At 46.7% G+C, this 20,591-nt stretch overlaps 1 protein-coding gene across 2 annotated transcripts in view; it reads left to right on the plus strand.

Moving 5' to 3' along the window:
- Window positions 1–65: 65 nt before the first annotated feature.
- VPS53 (VPS53 subunit of GARP complex) overlaps window positions 66–20,591 on the plus strand; it is a 61,479-nt gene continuing 40,953 nt past the window's right edge. The window contains exons 1-7 of one of the 2 annotated variants that reach the window (XM_042026354.1): window positions 66–188; window positions 2,821–2,901; window positions 3,952–4,001; window positions 4,797–4,863; window positions 17,566–17,652; window positions 17,901–18,016; window positions 19,128–19,247. In XM_042026354.1, the coding sequence (XP_041882288.1) occupies window positions 105–188; window positions 2,821–2,901; window positions 3,952–4,001; window positions 4,797–4,863; window positions 17,566–17,652; window positions 17,901–18,016; window positions 19,128–19,247 (605 nt within the window). In that variant the 5' untranslated portion in view covers window positions 66–104. Of the gene's footprint in view, window positions 189–2,820; window positions 2,902–3,951; window positions 4,002–4,796; window positions 4,864–8,532; window positions 8,615–17,565; window positions 17,653–17,900; window positions 18,017–19,127; window positions 19,248–20,591 lie in introns of those variants that run through there. The other variant, XM_042026355.1, reaches the window with a different exon arrangement.

A 20,591-nucleotide genomic window follows, 5' to 3' on the forward strand; every position in this document is an offset into this window, starting at 1 on the left:
CCCGCCAGGCCCCGCCCCGGCGGCTCAAACCCCGCCCCTCCCGGGCCCCTCCCCTCACGCCGGCCCCGCCCCGCCCGCGCGCTGCCGGCGGAAGCGGCGCCGCCATGGAGGAGGACGAGCCGGAGCTGGAGGCCGGGCTGGAGGCGGCGCTGGAGCTGGCGCCCGCCGTGCAGGTCGCCATCGAGCAGGTGCGCCGGGCGGGTCCCCCCGCGCAGGGGACAGGCGCGGGCGCGGTGCGGGGCCGCTCGGTGAGGGCCCGCGGCCGGATCTGAGCCCCTCCCTGCCGGCTCCGGGCCTTCCGCAGCTGGGCCCGGCGAGCCCCGGGCTGGCCGTGCCCGGCGTGGGGCCGAGCCCCGTCAGCCCCGGGTGGGCTCGCACCTCCCGGTGCCGGCGGTGCGAGGGCCGGGCCGGCGTTGGGGGCTGAGCGTGGCTCGTCGTGTCCCCGTCACTGTCAGACGTGGGGTGCTGGCGGTGCTGCGGCGTCTCTGTCGCTAATTGCAGGCGTGTTACGTGGTGTGGAAAGCACCCCAGGGCAGCCCAGTGACCGGGCTCGGTTGAAATAAGGATGATCGAAATGTCTTGGTTTGGCTTTGGGTGAATACACAAGGGTGTTTTCACCCAGAGGGTGCTGGGCACTGCCCAGGCTCCCCAGGGAATGGGCACGGCCCCGATGCTGCCAGAGCTCCAGGAGCGTTTGTACAGCGCTGCCAGGGATGCCCAGGGTGGGATTGTTGGGGTGTCTGTGCAGGGCCAGGAGCAGGACTTCATAACCCTTGTGGGTCCCCCACAACTCAGGGTATTCTATGATTCTGTGTTCCAGTGTTCCTTGAAACCCTTCTTGGCACTTAGAGTCCATCAAAATCCCGTGAGAACCCAGGGTAAAACCACGACTCTTGTCCTCTGTGACTGAGCCTGCACTGCCTGCAGCCAGCCTGTGGCCAACTTCCCTGTCACAGAAGCCTGGGCCGCAGCAGTAGCCATCTCACAAAGCATCACTCAAATAAGTTTTTGCGCTTTCTTGAGTGTTGAGGCTTGTGGGTCACTTTTGGTGGCTCTTGTCGAAGAGCAAGGGGAGACCTTGGGAACTGGTAAATTAAATGGCAGCTTCTAAAGGGGGCCTAGAGCCTGTCCAGAGGAAGAATCCTCTGCATTTATGAGGTTTTGAACAGTGGAGGATCCACCACGTGCCTGGCTGAGTTATTTTAACAGGCAGTAAAGCTGTAGGAAAACATTCACATCCTGAGCACTGGGAGATGCTGAGGATGACACCACCTGCTGCTTTCCAACTTCCTCGCTGGCACTTCTTGACCCAGTAATCCCGTTGTTCCTATCAGTGTTCCTGAACCAGTTTTGGGCAAAACCTGCCCAGTTCAGGTTAAATGAGCAGAGCTGGCTCAGCTGCCCTGCCGGAAGCGGGGTGGGGAGCACAGGCAGAACTGGTGCCCCACCAAACCTGGGGTGGCATTTCTGGTTAATAGGTTGTGACAAACTCCTGGGAGTAACAACTCCTGCAGCTGCTCCAGCTGCCTGCAGCACTGATCTCTATCTGCAGTTTGAGTGGAGTTCCTGACCAGCCTTTATCTTCACATCTCGCCTCTTGTTTCATCTGCTCTTAATATTTGTGGAGATTTGGGGTTTGTGGGGATTAAGTGAGTGTGAGTTATGAGCAGGACAGGCTGGGTGTGATGCTGCAGTTGTGCTCTTACAGTGGGGTGATGTCAGAGCATTCTCCTCACTCACCACGACCTCATGCATGTTTAACTGCTGCCTGCTCCTCCTCGTCTACAGGAGTGACTGGGAAAGCTGCCCAAGAGGGCTGGTTCAGGCAGAATTTGCTTTTATCTCACAAAGTCACTGATTTTACAATGCAGAATGTGTAAAACAGCATCAATGCTTCATGTGCCCAGGTGAGAAGGCTTTCAGTGAGCAGGGGGATGCTAGGGGTCAGCCCTGCTTTTGCCAGGTGGGGTGTTGGCCATGGAGTGCAGAGCTCATGGCTCTGTAAATGTGGAACAAATATCAGAATCATGGAATGCTTTGGGTTGGAAGGGACCTTAAAGACCACCTCATTCCTTCCACACCTTTTACCATCCCAGGTTGCTCCAAGCCTCATCCATGTGGGCCTTGAACCCTTGCAGGGATGGGGCACAGCTTCAGTATGGTGGCAGAGAAGGGAAAGCACCACACTTTGTGGGGACAAAAAGCAAAGCCTGGCAGTCGTGTTCATGTTGTTTGAGCTTCTGAGGAGAGATGACATCTGTTTGCACCACAGCTGCTCTTTCCCCCTTCCCAAATCATTCAGCAGATTGTGTTTCTCTCCATCTTTTGTGAAAAGTGGCAAACCTAAGTCTCCAGAGAACTCGTACAACCACTCCTTAATTCATCACGTTTCCTATTACACGGCTGTGGAAAGCAAACCCTCTGTCACATGGGGCCTGGCAAAGCTCTTGCCAAGAGCAGGCCAGAACCTCAGTTTGCTCCCAGACAACAGCAAAAGCATCAGGATGGTTTGGGATACATGATTGATGGCTCGTGTGTCTTGGGAATTCCTGCGTGGATCATGCCAGGTCTGTATTGGAATCGTGTGTGTAAATTATCTGTGTTTATCCAGGCTGATATCCACAGGAATTTTGGGAGGTCAGAGCCCTGCAGAGCACGTGGCTGTTCTACTCCTGGGCAGAGACTGGCCACTTGTTAGAGAAATGCTGTGAAACACAACTGGAGGCAGGTGTTGAAGGAATTAAAAGTAGTAGAAACTGTGTAAAGTTACAGAAATTACTGGAGATTGTTGACAGTGTTTGTTTTCCTCCCTCTCTCCAGGTATTTCCCAGCCAAGATCCACTGGACAGAGCAGATTTCAATGCTGTGGAGTATATTAATGCTCTCTTTCCCACTGAGCAAGTAAGTGATGCTCCAAGTACTCTCAGACTTTACTTTCGCACTTTTTACTATCAGATTTTACTTTCACTCTTTACTATGAGGTTAACCTGATAGCAAATGACCAAAGTAGTGTTTAAACCTGTACCAAAGCCTTTTCTTTTAAAACACTAGCACAGGAAATAAAGCTATAACAATAATCCCTTCTTAAATTTGCAGCTCACTGGGTTTGCCATCATTATGTGGTCTCTTTCCACCCAGAGTGCTTGCTGCAGTTAAAGCCCTGCTTTGATCTGTAGAAATAAATCAGTTTTCTATTTAGATGGAGTAAATTTCCTAACTTGCTGTGTGCCAAACATTGGTGAGTTCCTGGGGTTTTCAGCCGGATCAGGTGGGTGTTGCCTGTACAATGTCACAGGAGAGTTTGAGCCCTATTGTTTCTTTTGAGATTTAAAGAATGAGATTGCTGTGGGCCCACATCCTCCCTTTGTGTTCCCAACTTCAGCTCCAGGGGGAGTTTTGGATTAACCTCTTGCAAAACAGAGATGTTTCTACAGCTGAAGTTTATGTTGGGAGGCTGCTCCAACACTTGCCGTGTCTGAGATCCTCTGCAGCACTGGTGGTTTTGGCTTGCAGCTCTTGCTGGTGGTGTGGCTTGGCTGTTTTCCCCTTGCCAGCAGTGAGGATCTGTTTCCCCCGCAGTGCCTTCACTGCATCTCCTTCCAGCCTATTTTCTGCGTGTCTGGGCTCTGCAGGGGGGTCTCACCCAAAGGCAAAGGCTCTGTCCCCATCCCCACTGCCCACTGGAGGTCACTGTCACACAGTTTTGCTGACGAAGAACAAGGCAGAGCTCAGGCATGGGGGAAGCCCTGAGCTGTGTTTTTCTGCTCTTTATGATGTGACACAGAAGCAGCTGAGTTGGTGTGTCTCACTTCCTCCACCTGTAGAACAAAGCCATTGCTCTCCTCTTCCTCAAGTGCCCCGTGTGATGAAGTGTTTGGGATCACAACTGACGTATTCCTCTGTAAAACATTCACCATTTCACTTCTCTCTGATTTTTTTTTTGTCTTCCAGTCTTTGGCAAACATTGATGAAGTCGTGAACAAAATCAGATTGAAAATAAGGTAAATATTTCTCCGTTTCATTGCATCTCAGGTGGCGTGGTCTGATTGTCAGCAAGGCTTCATAAATGCAGCTTTTGTGCTACAGCTGACAGGATTTAGTTCGCTTAAAAGGCATGGATAGGATCAGCCTGGTGTCTAATAGTAGCACAGAGACAATTATTATAATTCTTTATATTTCATCTCTATTGTATAATACGTGCCCTTCAGGCTCTTTAAGCTGATGGGTTGCAAAGTGCAGCTTTGAAAAACAACTAAGAATCAAAAAGTACCAAATTTTAGTACAGTTTAAAGGCTGAGAGAGCAAACTACCCAAAAGACTCAGTTGCCAAGAATTTATTGTTTGTGGGATAAGAATATAAATTGTAAAAACTCACTATGTATTTTTGAACTGTCATTATTGGCCCTAAAAGTACAAAATAAACACAAGTGTGCATGAAATACTTAAATTTTCTGTGCTGGCTGATATTGCCAACATGAAAGGATTGAGACAGCACTTCAACATGTGGGAAGTTGAAATGCAAACAGACAAGGGAGAGCTGACAATATTGCTTAAGGGAACAGGAATGCAAGAAACCCTGGTTAAATTAGGAAATGGATTTTTATTTTTGCAACAGGACTTTTAAATTATGCAAGACAGTGACATGGAACAGAGAGGGAGGGGGGAAATAGTGAGTTTAGCTTTGGTAGTATCAGCTTTTTTTACTTTAAATTGGTTCTGTAGCTCTCAGGATTCCCCCAGTTGTTTGGGTCAGGCATTTAAAGACTGGGTTTGACACTCGGGGCTGTTTTCTGCAGGAGGTTGGATGACAACATTCGAACTGTGGTGAGGGGACAGACCAACGTGGGACAGGATGGCAGGCAGGTACGTGCAGCCAGGAGTGCCAGGAATGTTCCCAGCTTGGGCTGCCACACTGAGGAATGGCTCTGACAGGCAAAACTCCACTGCTGTTGTTACTGAGATGTTTCTGTGCTTCTTACACTGACGAGCTGCTCACTCAGCAGCTGTTCTGACCTGCCTTCTCCTCACCCTCTGAAGGGAAGTGAATGAGGAATTGATTTAAGGATCAAAAGCAGGAGGCCTGTGGTGTGCCACTCTGAAGCTGATGGTAGAACGAGCAGCACTGAATAGGTATGAGTACATTTGACCCCCTGGGTAGGAGCCAAGACAAGGCTGTTTGTCCTTTTCACTGAGTTGTTTGGTGAAGGGTCCCGAGTTGTTGGTCTCTGTGCTGATCACTGGCTGCCACTTCCTCTTGCAGCTCCTGTTCAGCCCTCAGGTTTTCACTTGTTTTTTGCCTGACAGATGTGTTTGCTGGGAGTACAGTATTGGTGAGCACAGCCATGGCTGCAGGAGTTGAGAGTGCTCAGCTTGGCCCCTGTGTCAGCTGGTTTTGAGGGGTCACCTGGTGTGGCTCTATTTCTTGTCCTTTTTAGAGCAGGAACACTGAACCTTGAACCATCAGTCAAGGTTCCTCAGTGACTTCTTACTATCAGATTTAAGACTGGCATGGGGTAGTGACTCTTTATTTTCCACTCCTTGCTGTCACAGCAATTGGTATCTATTTCTAATCCTATTTCTACCACAGAGCCTGTGACCTCGAGTGAATTATTTGACCTGTCTGTGCTTTTGTATTGCTTTAGAAAAACATGAGAGATGCTCATCTCTCCTAGAAGATGTAGTTTAATCACGGATGTCTGAGTATTGCCATTAAACTGGGGATGTGCTTAGGATGTGGCTTACCTGGGAGTGGTGCTGCCTGTAATTACTGTGCAGGAATGAGACAAGAAATCAAGTGGGGAGGCAATTACAGAAATTGAGGAGGGACTGGAAGCTTGTGCAGTACTTGGAGAGTTTGTCTGTGATTGGAAAGCTGATGCTGTTGTAGCCTTTTGGGCCCATTTGAGAAGATAAATCCTCTGAGAAGACCAAAAAAGAGTGGGATTGAGAAGAGCTGTGGGTGAGAATTGCCTGGAGTGCCTCAGGACTTGGAGAGAGGGATGAACACAAGCAGTGCCATGACCAGCTGTGCCCATGGGATAACAGGAGCATTTCTGTGCCGTGGAGATTGGCAAGCTTTGTTCAGAGCTTTGTCCTGTGTCTGTGCTTTCTCACTCTTCCATCCCCTTGAAGTTCTCCAAGGCATGTGGAGATGGACCTGCACTGTGTCCTGCTCTGAAGCACCAGGAAGGCAGAGCTGTCTGTGCTGCCCTTCCTTAGTTTGGTTGTTTAACTCCTGACTAAGTAAAAACCTTCAGGTGTGCACATGTGTGTCCACGCAGGACATGTTTCAGTTAATCACAAATGTTCCTGTATTTAGTGTGGATTTTCCTGTTTTCCCTCACTTTGCTGCTTTGTAAGGTAGAAGCAAACTTTAAGACAGATGTCAGGGCTTGCAGTTGCATGGGCTGAGGCCAGACAATCTCCCAGGAGCACAACTGTTGTTTCTTACTTTGAGATCCTGACAAATACTGAAACCATTCAATTATTTAAAGTGTTACTTCTCTGGGAAGAAAAACAGTTTGATTCTGAAATGCTGTGAGCTTTTTCTTTCTATGTTTCTAATCCAAGCCCATCATTTCACACCTGGATATGCATTTTTTTTATGTGAATTGCTGGAACCAGACTGTTGGAGTGGCAGGATTTGTCACCCCAGAATCAGAGGAAACCTAGAAGAAACATTTGCTGTTCCTGTCACTCCTGCACTGTGTTCCCTGAGTATCCTGGGTGCTGTGGGGGAGTGAGGCAGCCCTTTTCACATGACCACCCTGTTGATAGCAGATTGTGGGGGTGAAAACCTTGTTTCCCAGCTTCAGCTGCCTGTCCCTGTGCTGAAAAGGGCCTTTGTTTTACCAGCATATTCTCAGAGGAATCAAGGACACTTGGAAATGTTTTTATAGAGCAGAAGGCCTGACTTCTCCCACTTGGAAAGGATGGGTTTTATTTTCCAGTGCATGATAAGAAATTGTTTTGAAACAACTGAAAACAAGGTGCTGTTAAGGCAAATCAGTTCTGTGCTTGGAAGGGAGTTGGTGCTGCTGCTTCCCTTACTTACTTTCTCTGGTAATTTGGTCCCACAGCAAAATTAAGTTCTTCCTTCTACTGATCTTGTATTCTTACTAAATTTGTGGGAAACTTGTATCCTCGAGACCAGTATTCCCCTGCAGAATGGGATTGACACATCCACATGGATAGATAGTGTCACCCTGTGAGCCTCTCCCTTAGGCAACACAGGATGAAAATCATTATTGCATTTTATCATCATAACCACAACTGCAAGCCACCCTTGATTAGTAAGGAAACAGTTGGCAACCAGCTTTTGCAAGAGGTTTGAAACAAAGCTTAAAAGCATCCACATCAATAAGTTTAATCTCTAATCTTCTTCCATTTGTAACTCTTACCATAAGAGATGCCTACAGCCTGTAGTGCACAGTACTTGCAGCAGGCTGGCTTTTGGAAAAGCCAGAAATTTTTGGAAAATTCCTGTCTTTTGGTTTCCATCCCTTGGCACACTGAGATCCAAGAGGAGCACTGCAATCCATGGTCTCTTTGAAAGCCTGTGCCGTAAATAAAAGTGCATCTGAACTCTGATTTTGTGGCTGCTTGAATTTCAGTGGGAGATCAGGATCCTGTGTATTTAACTGCAGGATTGGGCCTGAAAGGTGTTTTGCAAAAACCTCTTCCCTTCAGTCACATTCTCTCCTAACAACCCCTGATACAAACTGTGTTTGCCAGCGTTGCCTGACTGCGTTGTGTTGGAGATGTCCTTGTCTGAGGGGTAAATAAGAGTTTGAATAAACATCCTTTCAGTCTCTGACTTCCTTCCAAAGGAAATACAAACCTTGGATGCAGTGGCAGAAGAAAAAAAAAGTTAAGTCAAAGCAAGCCAGGAGGGGGTTTTTTGCTGAGTCCCTGCCCTCAGCTGTCTGTGCTGCCCTTGCAGGTGAAGGAGCACCTGGAAAGCTCAGCCTTGGCTGACATCTCCTGTCAGCCAGAACTGCCCAAAAAATGGTTGGGAATCTTGTGTAGCCACCTGATTCATGTGCTGCCCAAATTACTGGGGTTTACCATCAGCCTTCCCAGTCTCTTTTTTAGAGACCAGTGATCCAGGCAGATTCCTAAAAGACAAGCTGAGGTTATCAGCCTTGGCAGATTGGGGTTTTTTTGGAGGGGATTTTTTGGGTTATTTACCAACTGAGCCCAGCAAAGAGCTTTCCCTGTCTTGTGGAGGAGCCTTGTGGAGAGCTGCACCTTCCCAGCTGTCCAGGAGAGGGGAGCCCAGCCTTGGTTTTGAGAGCAGGATAACGTTTTGCTGATATTTGATGGCGAGGGAGCGCTGCCAGCAGAGACAAATCTGGGTAGTGCTGCATTTTTGTCCCAGTCAGAAGAATCAAAATCCCAGTCTGGCCCAGTGGGGAATATGGAGTGTGCAGCTATGGAAATGTGCTCTCTGTGCTCCCTGAGGAAAAAGAGACCTTAGGGATAGGAAGTCCAAAATTCTAATTGCAGATCCAGCTGCTGTGCTCCCTGTGATGGAGTCTCCTGTCCTGTCTGGGCTGGGATAATGTTTGGGATTACACTCCTGCCTACTGAGATGATGGAGCAGGGCTTTGAGGTGAGTTGTAGCTATGAGAAGGCATTTCAGTAAGAAATTTTCATGTAAGAGTAGCTTTTTATAGTCTATCAGCTTTTAAACTGTTCCCCAAGCAGTCTTGCTCACGTACACGTGTGTGTATAAATTAGCAGCAAGGTGTCTGAAAAAACAGATTCTGAGTCTAAAAATAAAGGCCATGAAATAGATGTGGCCCCACAAGGGTTATTTAAGCAGCTCTAAAGACAGGAATGCCCCCTTCTCCACAAAGCATAGCGTTTCTCGGTTCAAAGCATCTGACTTTTTGAAATTTTGCCCTAGAATTTCCTCCAAATGCAAAAGCCTTAAAATAGTCTGGCTCATTTGGCTTCCCCTTCCTGGTGCGATATTTCAGTAAAATCTGCAGACAATGCCCTGAACCTCAGCAATTATCTCACTAATGGTCCTTTTATGGGAGGAAACAACAGCCGTGGGTGGAACATTCCTCTGTAGGGCGTAACAAAATTTTCCTTGGGAGTCCCAGACTTGGACTATTTTGGATGCCTTGGGAGAGGCTGGGAATGCAGGAGCTGCTGTGGTTCAGTTGTAACAGTTTCTAGGGAGCCAGCGCGATGCGATTTTTCCTCTGTGAGGTTTTTTTCTCAGAGCTGCTGCTGCTGAACCCAGAGTGTGGGCTGACCTTGCTGAGAGCTGCAGTCCAGTTGTGGCATAATTTCCTCTCTGCCCTAGGGTGTAGTATAAAAAGTTCCCATAGATTTTTCCACGGAGCGTTTAACGCACTCCGTACGGTTTGGTGTGTCACTCCTCAGCTGTGTTTATTGCTGGAGCTTCTGCATGGACTGCCTGTAATTTTTTTGACAGTTGCTGACATGCCTTTACTGGTTGTTTGGCTGAAGCTGCTTCACCTATCAGGCTTTTGTCCTTGTAATAAGTAGCCTCTGCATTTGCTGCTGGTTTAACCCTTGACAGTGTCTGTGCAACCAGGATGAGGTGCATGGGTGGGTAAAGGTGAGGTAGATTCAGCTGAAATCCATGTTGGAAAGAATTGAGAGCCCCAGAGGAGTCCCAAGATCCCAAATGGATTTGAATCTGAATAAAGCCCAACAAACTTTTTTTCTGTTATCTCTGGTCCATCTTCCCTTTCCTGCCCTGTGCACACAACATGCCTAAATGACTGAAGTTGATTCAAGTAAGGACTGTGTTTCAAAGAAAAATGGGGTTTATTGCTTAATGTGTCTGACTCCATTAGGGTCTGGCTCAATTAGTGCTAGAACAAAGTTAGGTGTTAACTAGAAGAGCAAATGGATGTGCTTGGGCTGGGAAAAGCTTTGGATGTTTCTCATGGCTGAAGATACTGGCTGATAACTTGGATTGCTTTGGTTGGCTCCTTCTTTGTTTTGCTCCATGAAAACAGTGATACATATTTTCTTTCTCATAACTCCAGCAGTACAAGAGAAGGGATGGCAGCTGCTGTGGTCAAATAACATGAATATATCCTTGCTGTCCAGCCTGAGCCCAGACAGTTCAATTGGCCATCCCATCCTTTGGTCAGCCAGGGCTGTCCTTTCTCCTGGCATGGGAAAATGAACATCTGGGCTCTGCAGCTCTGGGGAGACTCCAACTGCCTGCCCTGCCCTGGGTGTGCTGCAGTGTCTGGCAGTGTTGAAGCCTGTGGAAGGAGGAGGCTGTGTCTGGCAGAGAAAAATGCCCACAGGTTGTGGGTTTGACAAGGTCATAGCTGGAAGTACATTAAATACTCCTTTGGTTTTTCTCTTCTTTAAATAGAGATCAGGAAACACTTTGGAGAATCAATAGAGGAAGGAAGGAGGAGATGAAGATGGACAGTGAGCACAGGAAGAGAGGGATGCAGGTGCTGCAGAGGGAAGTGGGAGTGGGGTCCTCTGCTGCTTTTCTGAGCAGTGTCCTGAGCCCCAGGGCAGCTGGTGGATGGTGACAGCCAGTCAGTGGCTTGTCCCCTCCAGCTTTGTGAGGGCTGGGTACAGGCAGTGTCAGCCTGGCAGGCCCTTGTGTGAGGGTGGCTTTTCAGGCTGCAGGTTGTGTTTCCTGCTGAACTGAGGCAGTCAGTGCCTGCAGATCTCCTACCTCCTTCCTGCCATTTGTTTATTTATTTAAACACATGCTCACTTCCAGCAATCAAATTCCAGTCCTGCTGCCTTGGTCACAGTGCCCAGGTTTGGCTCACGTGGAAGGTGTTGATGTGCCCCTGCTGCTGGGACAGCGCTGACTGTCATAAGCTCTTAATAACTAATTAAACCTAAGTCTCTGAAATATTTGGGGGCTATTTGGTGTCACAATCCCTGATGTTGTAAGCACCATCTTTCAGTTATATTCATTCTCTCCTGCCTGGCTAAGCTTTATCTCCTGGATTTTTTTAATGAATGCGTCATTATTCTGCAGTGTGAGCATAGGAAATATGACTTGTGTTAGATTTCAATGCCTTTTAAGATGGTGAATGGATTGGGGTTAAATATGGCGTTTTAAGCTGTGTGACTTTATATATTTTATGAAAAGTCGTGACACAGATTCTGTAAGGCTCCAGCTGAGTGATTAAAGTCCCATAATATTCTTTTGTAACCCATGAATAATAAGCAGGAGCTGAGCTGCCAAAATAAATCAAAAGTGAGTTTCATTCAGAGTCATTTCCCTAGTGAATTGTGACAGCTGGACAATGTCCTTCCCTTGTAGAGACACTGAGCTTGTTCTAGCCCAGAACACGTTCAGTGAACAGGGTTTCAGGTGAATGGCATGCCAGCAAGAAGTAGTGCTGTTTATTCTCATTCTGGCATAACTTTTGCCATCTGCTGCAAGGCAGAAGCAAGTCTGAGCTTGACCTTGCCTTGTGCTTCAGTGGGGATGTGCCTGTCCTGCAGCCTGAGGCTGGGAGTGGGGTTGTGTTTGTGCTGGCAAGAGGCAGGTGCTGGTGTTGGTGGTGTTGAAGGCAGTGCAAGCTGCACTGTGACCAGTCAAGTGTGGGTTTGATGCCAACAAAGCAAGAAACCCAGCCTGAAAATAGAATTCCAACAGGGAGGAGATTGTGTCTCGCTGTGGATATTTAAAATTTTTTTTTTCCCTTTTTTGTCTTTTTTTGATGTTGTTGTCTCACATTATTGGTGTGTGGTCACGTTTATTCCAGCTGTGTTGCTTCCATGCTTACAGCAGGTAAACTGACAGCAATTCAGTTTGGAGGGTTGGAGGTTTGGTTGCTTGGAGGGTTCCTGGTGTGGTTGTCCTTTCCCCCTATTTATATTTGCCTTTAAGGTCTCAACCTGTGTTGGTTTTGGCTGGGGCAGAGTCCCATACTTGTGATGAAAATTAACTCTGCTCCAACTCAAACCAGCATATGAACACGGATCTGAATTCACCTTGCAAAATCTGATGTCATTCAAGTTGTTGCTAAACTTACCCCCCACAGAAGTCAAGCTCTGCTGTTGCAGATGTGGCTCTGATACTGCAAATAATCACCGACTGCAGTGTGCAAACACATCAGTACACAAATCAGCGGGAGTCCCTCAGTCATTTGCAGACTTCCCAAGTAAATTTAATGTGCTTTCCCTCTGATCAAACAGACCCAGGCAGCTCCAGCATGGAGTGAGGGTGAGCAGCACTGCCAGGGGCACTCGGTTATCCAAGGCCCTGCAGGACAAGGTGTGTCCTGGGCACAGAGAGGTGTAGCAAACACCTGCAATCAGGGTGTCAACAGAGACTCACAGCTTGGCTATTCTGAAATCGATAAAGAGAATAATGAGTGTCTGCACGGGGAGTTTTTGCTGCGTGATAATAGTGTTTAATGTTGGGTGTGGAGCAAGGCTGTAGCTGCTCACCTGCCAGTAGTAACCTGCCATGAGGTGATGATGAAGCTGAACCATGAGGGCCAAGCCTGATGAAGCTCCAGAGGCTTTACTTTCTAGGTTGTGCAACTCCCACAATTAACATTTAAGTGGCCACACAGCTCTGGTGCAGATTAGGTGCCTGACTGTAAAACCCGTGTAAAATTACTCACTGGAGCAAAGCCACTCAAACCTCTGTCCCAGCACATCAGCACCTTTCTGGTGCTGCAGACGCCCCTGTGCAGGGCTGGGCGATGCAGTAAAAACTGATAGCTCAGAGAGGTGCTGGACCAGCCCAGGGGTGCAGTTCAGCAGTTAAGCTGCAAGGTTTTGACCAGAACTGCCTGGAAATCACCTCTCACTTCACCCTGTGTGTCTGACAGTGTTTGTGCAGCTGTTGAGAATGTGGGGTTTGATTTCCAAGCACAGTTTGGGGTTTAGTGAAGGGGCAGCTACAGCAATTTTAAGCTTCATGCAGTGTGGGATGTAATCTGCTGATATAAAGTGTCCTGTGCAGCCTGAGTGGTTGGGATTGGAGCTGATGACACAAAACTGTCTCCTTCAGTGACAATTGTAGTAGTTATGTACTATTTACTGAACTCCCAGGGTAGAAATCTGCTAAAATCAAACCCCAGGGTGCTGAGCCCTTCAGGTTTGTCTGCTCAGGGAAATCAGCTGGTACTGTCCTGTGCTGAGACAAGCCCAGGCTTCAGCTGCAGTGGTTTATCCTTGGCTGTAAAACTTAAGGGTTTTCTCTGAAATGAAATCAGTCTGAGAATCAAAGTATATTTCCATCCTTTCTCATTCTGGAGGGACTCGTTTGTATGAGGTTTCAGGAGCAGAAATTGTGAGGCTGGTTCCAGTGTGTGAGGGTTTCTTTGAAATCTCCACAGCTGAGGCTCCTCAGAGAATTGGGGATGGGAACTTATTTTTAGTTGTGGTCTAGATTTTCATTGATCTGAGCTGTAAGTGTGGCAGCAAATGAAAGAAGCATTAACATTCGGTATTTAAGAGCAGGGACCAGGCCAGAGCATTAAATTCTCAGCATCATGACCACAGCCCTATTTGTAACATTAAAAATACATTTGGATGCTGTGAATTTGGCAGATGTTAAGTGTCTATAAAACACTTGGTAGAGGGCAGCTTTCTGATGTGAGTAACAACATTCAATTGAGCTATATATTGGCTAGAATCAAATAAAAATAACATGTTTCTAGCACAACAGCAGCAAGCAAATAGAAACCATGGAGGTATTTTAACCATTACAAGGGAAAAAAAGAGTGTTAGTTCAGTTAATCCCCAAGCAAGGAAATTTCATCTGAAAATTTGCTTTTTCCCTCCAGTTCAGTGACATCTTCTAGGAACACAGAGGCCTCTTAATTCCTATTTGCATATTTCCTGGTATTGAAGTATTTTCTTGCACAAGATTCCTGATAGGATGCATGAAGAGGTATTTAGAAATTAACACACCCACTAATGAGCTGCTGGGTGATGGAGTGATGTGACAGCTCCGTACCTGGGCTGGGAGGGGAGGAGGAGGCTGTGTCCATCTGCAGCACTGCAGGGATTTGGAGAGACTGACTGTAATTCACTGGGCTGGTTTTTTTTGGCTGGAATAAATGTTGCTAACACTGTTTTTGTGTGTATGAATGTCAACCTGGTGCTGTAAGTCACTGGAACATAACCTTTTAAAGAATGCATCACTTCCAAATTTAACAAACAAGTCATAGTCTGGTCCCACCTCTCGCTCGGGTTATTTTCTTCCCTCCTTTTGCTGCTTGGATGATCTCGTGTGAAAAGGTGATACAAGGAATGATGTGTGGTCTGACCTTAGGAGTCACTTGGGATAATGCCAAGGAAAGCTGTTTTTTAGGCAGTCTCTGTGATTCATGATTTACCTCTGCTCCCTATTGTTTTACACCCGCGCCTTTGGAGTCTTTTCCTGCCGCATCTCAAGGTGAAGGAGGTTGCAGAGCTGTAGCCCATTCATGGGCTGTGTTTTTCCCTCCAACTTTGGAGAATTTGGCAAACAGCAGAGCTGCTCACTGGCTGCCCAGCTTACCTGGGCTCTGGCTGTGAGCTGGAGTTGGGTTTTCCACCTCCTGTGTGCGATGTCTCAGCTTTCTGCATTTCCTCTCTGCTGCGAACACAAGAGCTCCCACTGCATAAATACTGGGTGAGAAACAGGGATGGCTGAAAACACATCGTGGCCTTAAACTGGGCGATCCCCTTGTGTGTTCCTCTCCATGAATGGTGTTTTTGGAACTTGCTGCTGCTGGGAAGTGCCCGCAAGGCACCCCTGGAACCAGGACACACCTGGAACTGGGACACCCCACGTCCCCTGCTTCCCTCCTGCATCCAGGACGTGTGGGACACACTACACCACAGAAGGAGGAACGTGATCCGTGGTTGAAGCCTTGTACCACGCACTCTGTCTGGAGCCTCTCCCCCCATGGCTGGTCCTGCCCTCTTTGCTAAATTTACAGCTGTCAGAGCAGTTGGGAAGCCCGGGGTCAAACATTCCGGAAAAAGCCTCGGACGCCGCTGACCGCTGGCTCTGCCTCTCGGCGGCCGAGCCATCTCCACATCGTATTTCTCAGCTGGTGCTGGGACTCAGAGGTTGCATAAAGTTGAATAAATAATGCTGATGGGTTAATTGTAGCTTGCAGGCTCAGTTGTTGATTAGAGTCATATGGTGTTTTTGCAGTACGTCGCAACCTTCATTTCAACATCCTTGTTTCGTATAACCACAACAGATTATGTCTCCAGTCTCTCTATTTATTCATGGTCCTGTGCCCCCAGAATGAACTGCTGGTGGAGGAAGGGAAATGCAGTAACTTCACTCCTGGTTGCTGTTTGGGGTGTGTACATTTACATGTTTCCCAGTTGCACTGATGAGGAAACCAATAAATTAGTAACGCAAGGTGAACCCTGTGCCGGGCCACAGCTGGGAGATTGCTGCCTGTCAGCCATCATGGGAACCAGATAGACTGGAATAAAAGCAGTTCCTATCCTCTTGATATTGTTTTTCCTTAGAATTTCTGTCCAAAACAAACCTATTAATAAAATGGTAACAAAAGCAGTAAGAAAATCCTTTAAAAATTCATGATTCGCTGTTCTAGCAGGAGCAGAGTGTGAAGGGAAATGCATTTTTTCCAATACAGTGTAGCCTTCAGTGTGGCTGTCTTTTCCCCTCTTCTTTTTCACCTGAAACAATAGTCATTAGTTACATTAATAAACTTCTATATTACACCTTGAGCAATTAAACCTACTTTCATGCCCTAGATGGTGGAGGAGATCACACTTCTTTAATTCATCAGATGGGGCAGAGCACATGGTGTCTCATTTGTGTTTTTCCAGAGTTTTTAAGGAGGTAAAAGTGTCAGGACCAGTGATGACACCAGTTTGCCTTATTTTTAGCAGATTTAAGTGCTCGGGGACAGAATCCCATTTTCCTCTGCTCAGTGTTCCAGGGGCAGATTTTAGGTGGGGAGTTTGCCCACCCTGAGTTTGCTGCTTTCCACTGAGCAGCAGGAACAAATTCACCCACTTTCCTGTAAATGGTCTCTGCTCTTTTTTATCACAATATTATTAAATATCACCATCAGAAAAATAGGTTCTTTTGAAGAAGCTCTGACTTCCCTGGGATCATGCAGAAAAATTAGCATTTGCCATTAGTGCTGAAGCAAAGGGAAACACAGCAATTGGCACCTGTGAAGAATTTCAGGGTGGTTCTTTAATTTTGTACAGACCTGTCCAAAGCTCAGACTGTGCAGGACCATTGCTGCTTGCTTAATAACCCACTTGAGTAATGTGCGGCAGGCCTGAGTACAGAGACAGAGCTAAAGGTGTTGAAAGGAGCGTTCTTTGCTTCTTTGCTTTGCACTTTATCCGCAAGCATTTAAATGGAGGAGAAAATGTCGTTCTTAAAGGTGACTGGTGCTCAAGGAGAGGCTGCTGGGGGTGTTCAGCCCTGGTGCAGCCACCCTGCAGCACATTTTTGTGTGTTCATGTCCCTCAGTGAACATCTGTCTGGCAACTCTGTGACACCAATCGATAAAGTGTTAACTTCCACATGATTCAGAAGATATTTCAGAGGAGACTTCCCCCCCCCAGCCTCTGGAAAATGATTTATAAACCATCTCCAACTTTAATACTTTTATTATAACCCAGCTATATTCCAGCAAAAGCTGCTGGCAGATAGTTTCCTCATCCATTTCCAAATGAAGATGTGTTAAATTTATTTGCTGAAGGAACTTGTAGCTTGTGCTGTAACCTTGGTCATGGGACTGGATATAAAAACAGAGGGATAGAAGCCCACTTAACAGCGGGAAACAAAGTGGAGCTGGAGCTGGAAATGTTATCAGACTGGGAAGGCAAATTGTGTTGAATTACTTCAGAAGGCAAATTTTAGACATGTGATTTTGGACATGTGGCTTCGCTCACTGAATCCACGTGTGGTTCACACTGGTTGTGTGAGGTCAGGGTGTGCCATGGTTGTAATAAAAGGGACCAGGTGCCACAGAAAATAGCACTAAAATCCAGGTGAGATCCATTTCCTGGGCTTGACCTCTTTACCTGCCAAACCTGTGCTTAGAAAGAGCCATTCCTGCTGCAGGTGGGTGGGAGGCTGAGCTGCCCATTCCAAAGGAATCAGCGTCATGTTTTCCACCAGGATAATATCCTGCTAATTCAGCAAGGGGTTTAGGCAAGCACTCAGTGTTCTAGATGTGCATTTTTTCTTTATAATTAATGAAGAGCATAAGGGTCTTGTGGAGGTTTCATTTTTCTGCTCTAAATGTGCGTTGATCAGGAGTTCTACCTATTTTTCCACACTTAGTGTGTCAAAATATAATCCAGTAACCTTAAAGAGCTGCTTTCATAGAATGTCTTGATGAAATTTTGCCAAAGCACTATTGTAAAATGGATACTGAAACCCTGGCCCACTCAGGTTCAATATTCCAACATGGTACACTGACATTTGTTGTGCTGATGTTTTCTTTGTAAGAAAGCTGCTCCCCTGCACTGCCCCAGCCCCAGGGACTGTTAAGAGCAACTGTGTATTTCTTAGAAAGGTGAAAACTGAATGCAGATTTTCTTTCCACTCTGACCTTGTTTCTTTTCCAGGCCCTGGAAGAAGCCCAGAAAGCCATTCAACAGCTCTTCGGTAAAATTAAGGATATTAAAGACAAGGCTGAAAAATCTGAACAAATGGTGAGCAGCACTTTCTTTCTGGCCTTTGTGAGGCAGAGGACACTGACTTCTCCTGTCAGTTTTTTGTTTTTGTCCTTGGTCCTGACTGGTTGGTAATTTCCTCCTGAGCCTGTGTTGAACCTGTAGTGTTCACAGGGCTGCTGAGCTGACACCTCCACAGTCCCAAAGAGAGGAGAGTGGCTTCTTCTCTCCTGAAAATGTTATTGCTGTGGCTTGATATTTAACCAGAATCCTTTTTCATTCACTAGGTGAAGGAAATCACCCGGGATATCAAGCAGCTGGATCATGCCAAGCGTCACCTGACCACCTCCATCACCACCCTCAACCACCTCCACATGCTGGCAGGGGGGGTGGATTCTCTGGAGTAAGTGTGGGTATTTTTGGTGGTGCTTTAACACCACTGCTGAGTTGTGAAGTTTGTGCAGTGTTCTCTATGGGTCTGTTACAGCTGCCTGGTTTTTTGGAGGGAATTTTGCTTCACAGTCTGGATTTCTGCTTTCCTTTCCGTGTTGCTGTGAGTGACCCTCAGCCTGTGTTGTTGTGTTTAATAGTTTGCAGCATTGATTGCTTGAATTGCTCTGTTGATCCTTGGTGATAAGGAATGAGTCTGGCTTCATTGAAGAGTAAGGCAGCCCATTAGGATTCCTAACTCTTGGGAATTTGGGAGAATTTTTATCAGTCTTGCATCTAAAAACTGCAATGAGTTTTGGTAAAGGTCTACTCCAGTTTTCTAGCCTGAGTTTAAGGAAACCTTACAGCTTGTACTGTGTATGAATTGGGGGTTAAATATTTCTAATAATCCATTGTGGGTTTTTTAATAGGCTTGAGGAACACACAGTCTAGGAAAATACAGTTTTTTACATGTTGCATCTGTGAAGTTGCACAGCCTGTTCTCAGTTTGTAGCAAATCCTGCACGAACGCCGGGTCATGAAGCGTTGAGAATAAAATTTTACTTAGCCTGCTGTCTCCACTGGAATGATCCTAAAGGATGACATAAAAACAAATTAACTTGATTTTCTTTTTTCGCTGTCAGTTCCCTGTGAAAGTTATTAACAGAGAAGTCAAGGCTAATGGCTTTTCAGCGTCATTCTCCTCCAGAGAAGCTTTAGCTCACACTTTGTGTGTAATGACGAATGGCTTCACTCAGGTCATTACAGTGAAATAACATTTACTGCCTCCGGACCCATACTGGGAAGCGGATGCATTCAGTAGTTTACATGTTCCTTGCCAAGTGTTGCTTTTGACATTTCTGGTTTTTTGAGGCATTGTTAGATGCGTGCCAGATTGGTTTATTTTAGCATGGGTTAAGTGAAATTTTAATGCTGCGGTGGAATGTTAATGAAGAGCTGTGTATTTTAGAAAAATAAATGTCAATAGGGACCAGCATGACCCAGTGGGGATGAAGTAACCTGTGGAATTACCACCCAGGATTTTCATTGAATCTGCCCTTGTAAATCCTTAATTTCCTCTGCAGGGCTATGACCAGGAGGAGACAGTATGGGGAAGTTGCCAACCTTCTCCAAGGTGTCGTGAACGTGTTGGAGCACTTCAACAAATACATGGGAATCCTTCAGATTCGACAGCTCTCTGAGAGGTAAAAGGTTCAAACCCATAGCACTTCCTTTCCTGCTGGGAAGGAAGGGTAAGAAATGTCTTAGGCAGATCCAGAGTCTCAAGGATGTGAAGTCTGGACATGGTCCTCGGAGCTTCTTTACAGCCAAAACAAACAGGTTAAAATGGGACAGAGTTTGCTCAAATCTGGCGTAGCCCATTCTGTTAAATAACAGTAATCAGTGGGGATGTAACTTGCTCTGTGCTTTTTACTGGCTGGCTTTACATTTTCTTACCTGGAGGAACCTGTGGAAGTGCAAATTGTTCTGTGTGATCTTCACGTGCAGGTGTTTGTGGGGAGCCCTGAGGAGATGCCTTCTGCTCTGTTCAGCTCAGTGATGGGACTCAGCAGTCTGGCATGAAGCACAAACCTATTCATGCACGTGGTGATGTCTGGGGCCCCCTTCTGCCTCAGCTGCTGCTGAGCTGCTGTCAGCCTGCAGAGCCCCAGGGCTTAGACAGGCAGGATTTCTCCTTGTGCCTTTGCCAAACTCGGTTATTCCGAGCACCTTAAGTCTCTTCTGCCAAAACCTGCTCCCATTGCCCAGTTCTGCTGAGATTTGAGGCTTATAGCCAATCTTCCTCTGCTGGGCTTGTACAGTTTTGATTTTCTGAAGCAGAGTTACACTTTAATTTGGTGAGTTTTGGTGCAACTCCCATGGCAAGTCCCCACCACTCTCAGCAGTAGCAGGTGAAGGCTCAGTGGTCACTAAGCCACTATTTCTCCTTGGTCTTGGCTTCATTTGGGGTGTGACAGCTGGGAGTTGAGGGAACAAGGCCCTCCCTGTTGTAGGGGACATTGCTGTCCCTGCCTGAGGTGACTTTGCTCATTGCAGATGTACTTGAAGGAGTCTTCCAGGTACAGTAATTGTTTTTTTTTGGTGACTCCCTTTGCTAAGACAGCAGCTGGCTCCCTGTGTTGTTTAGTGATGGAAACAGAGTTTGAATGATTTGTTTGTAATGTTTTCATGTAAATCTGTTGGACTTTCTTTATGGTATAGATACCTCTTCCAGAAAGCACAGATGGAATCCATGAAACAGAGCAAAAGAAAAATCCTCTCTGGATCTAGAGAGAGAGATGGGGCCTTGTTTAACAAAGCATTTGACCATAAGCATTTGCTTAAATGAACATGAACATCAAGGAAATGTAAACATATGTCAGTGCTTTTCTGAGTTGAGGCTGTTGTCTGTTCCAACGTTGTGCTCAGAGAGATTGCTTGCTTCATTTTCTTCCAGAGTGGTAATGCCCTTTGGGCAGAAACCCACTGTCATTGGCCATTTTAAGGCCAAATATAAGTTAAGCCTTGGTCCAGAATTCTGGCTCTTT

Source organism: Corvus kubaryi, unplaced genomic scaffold (assembly GCF_017639235.1).
Source record: "Corvus kubaryi isolate FWS band 111438036 unplaced genomic scaffold, C.kubaryi_AGA036_p1.0 37284, whole genome shotgun sequence".
NCBI lineage: Eukaryota > Metazoa > Chordata > Aves > Passeriformes > Corvidae > Corvus > Corvus kubaryi.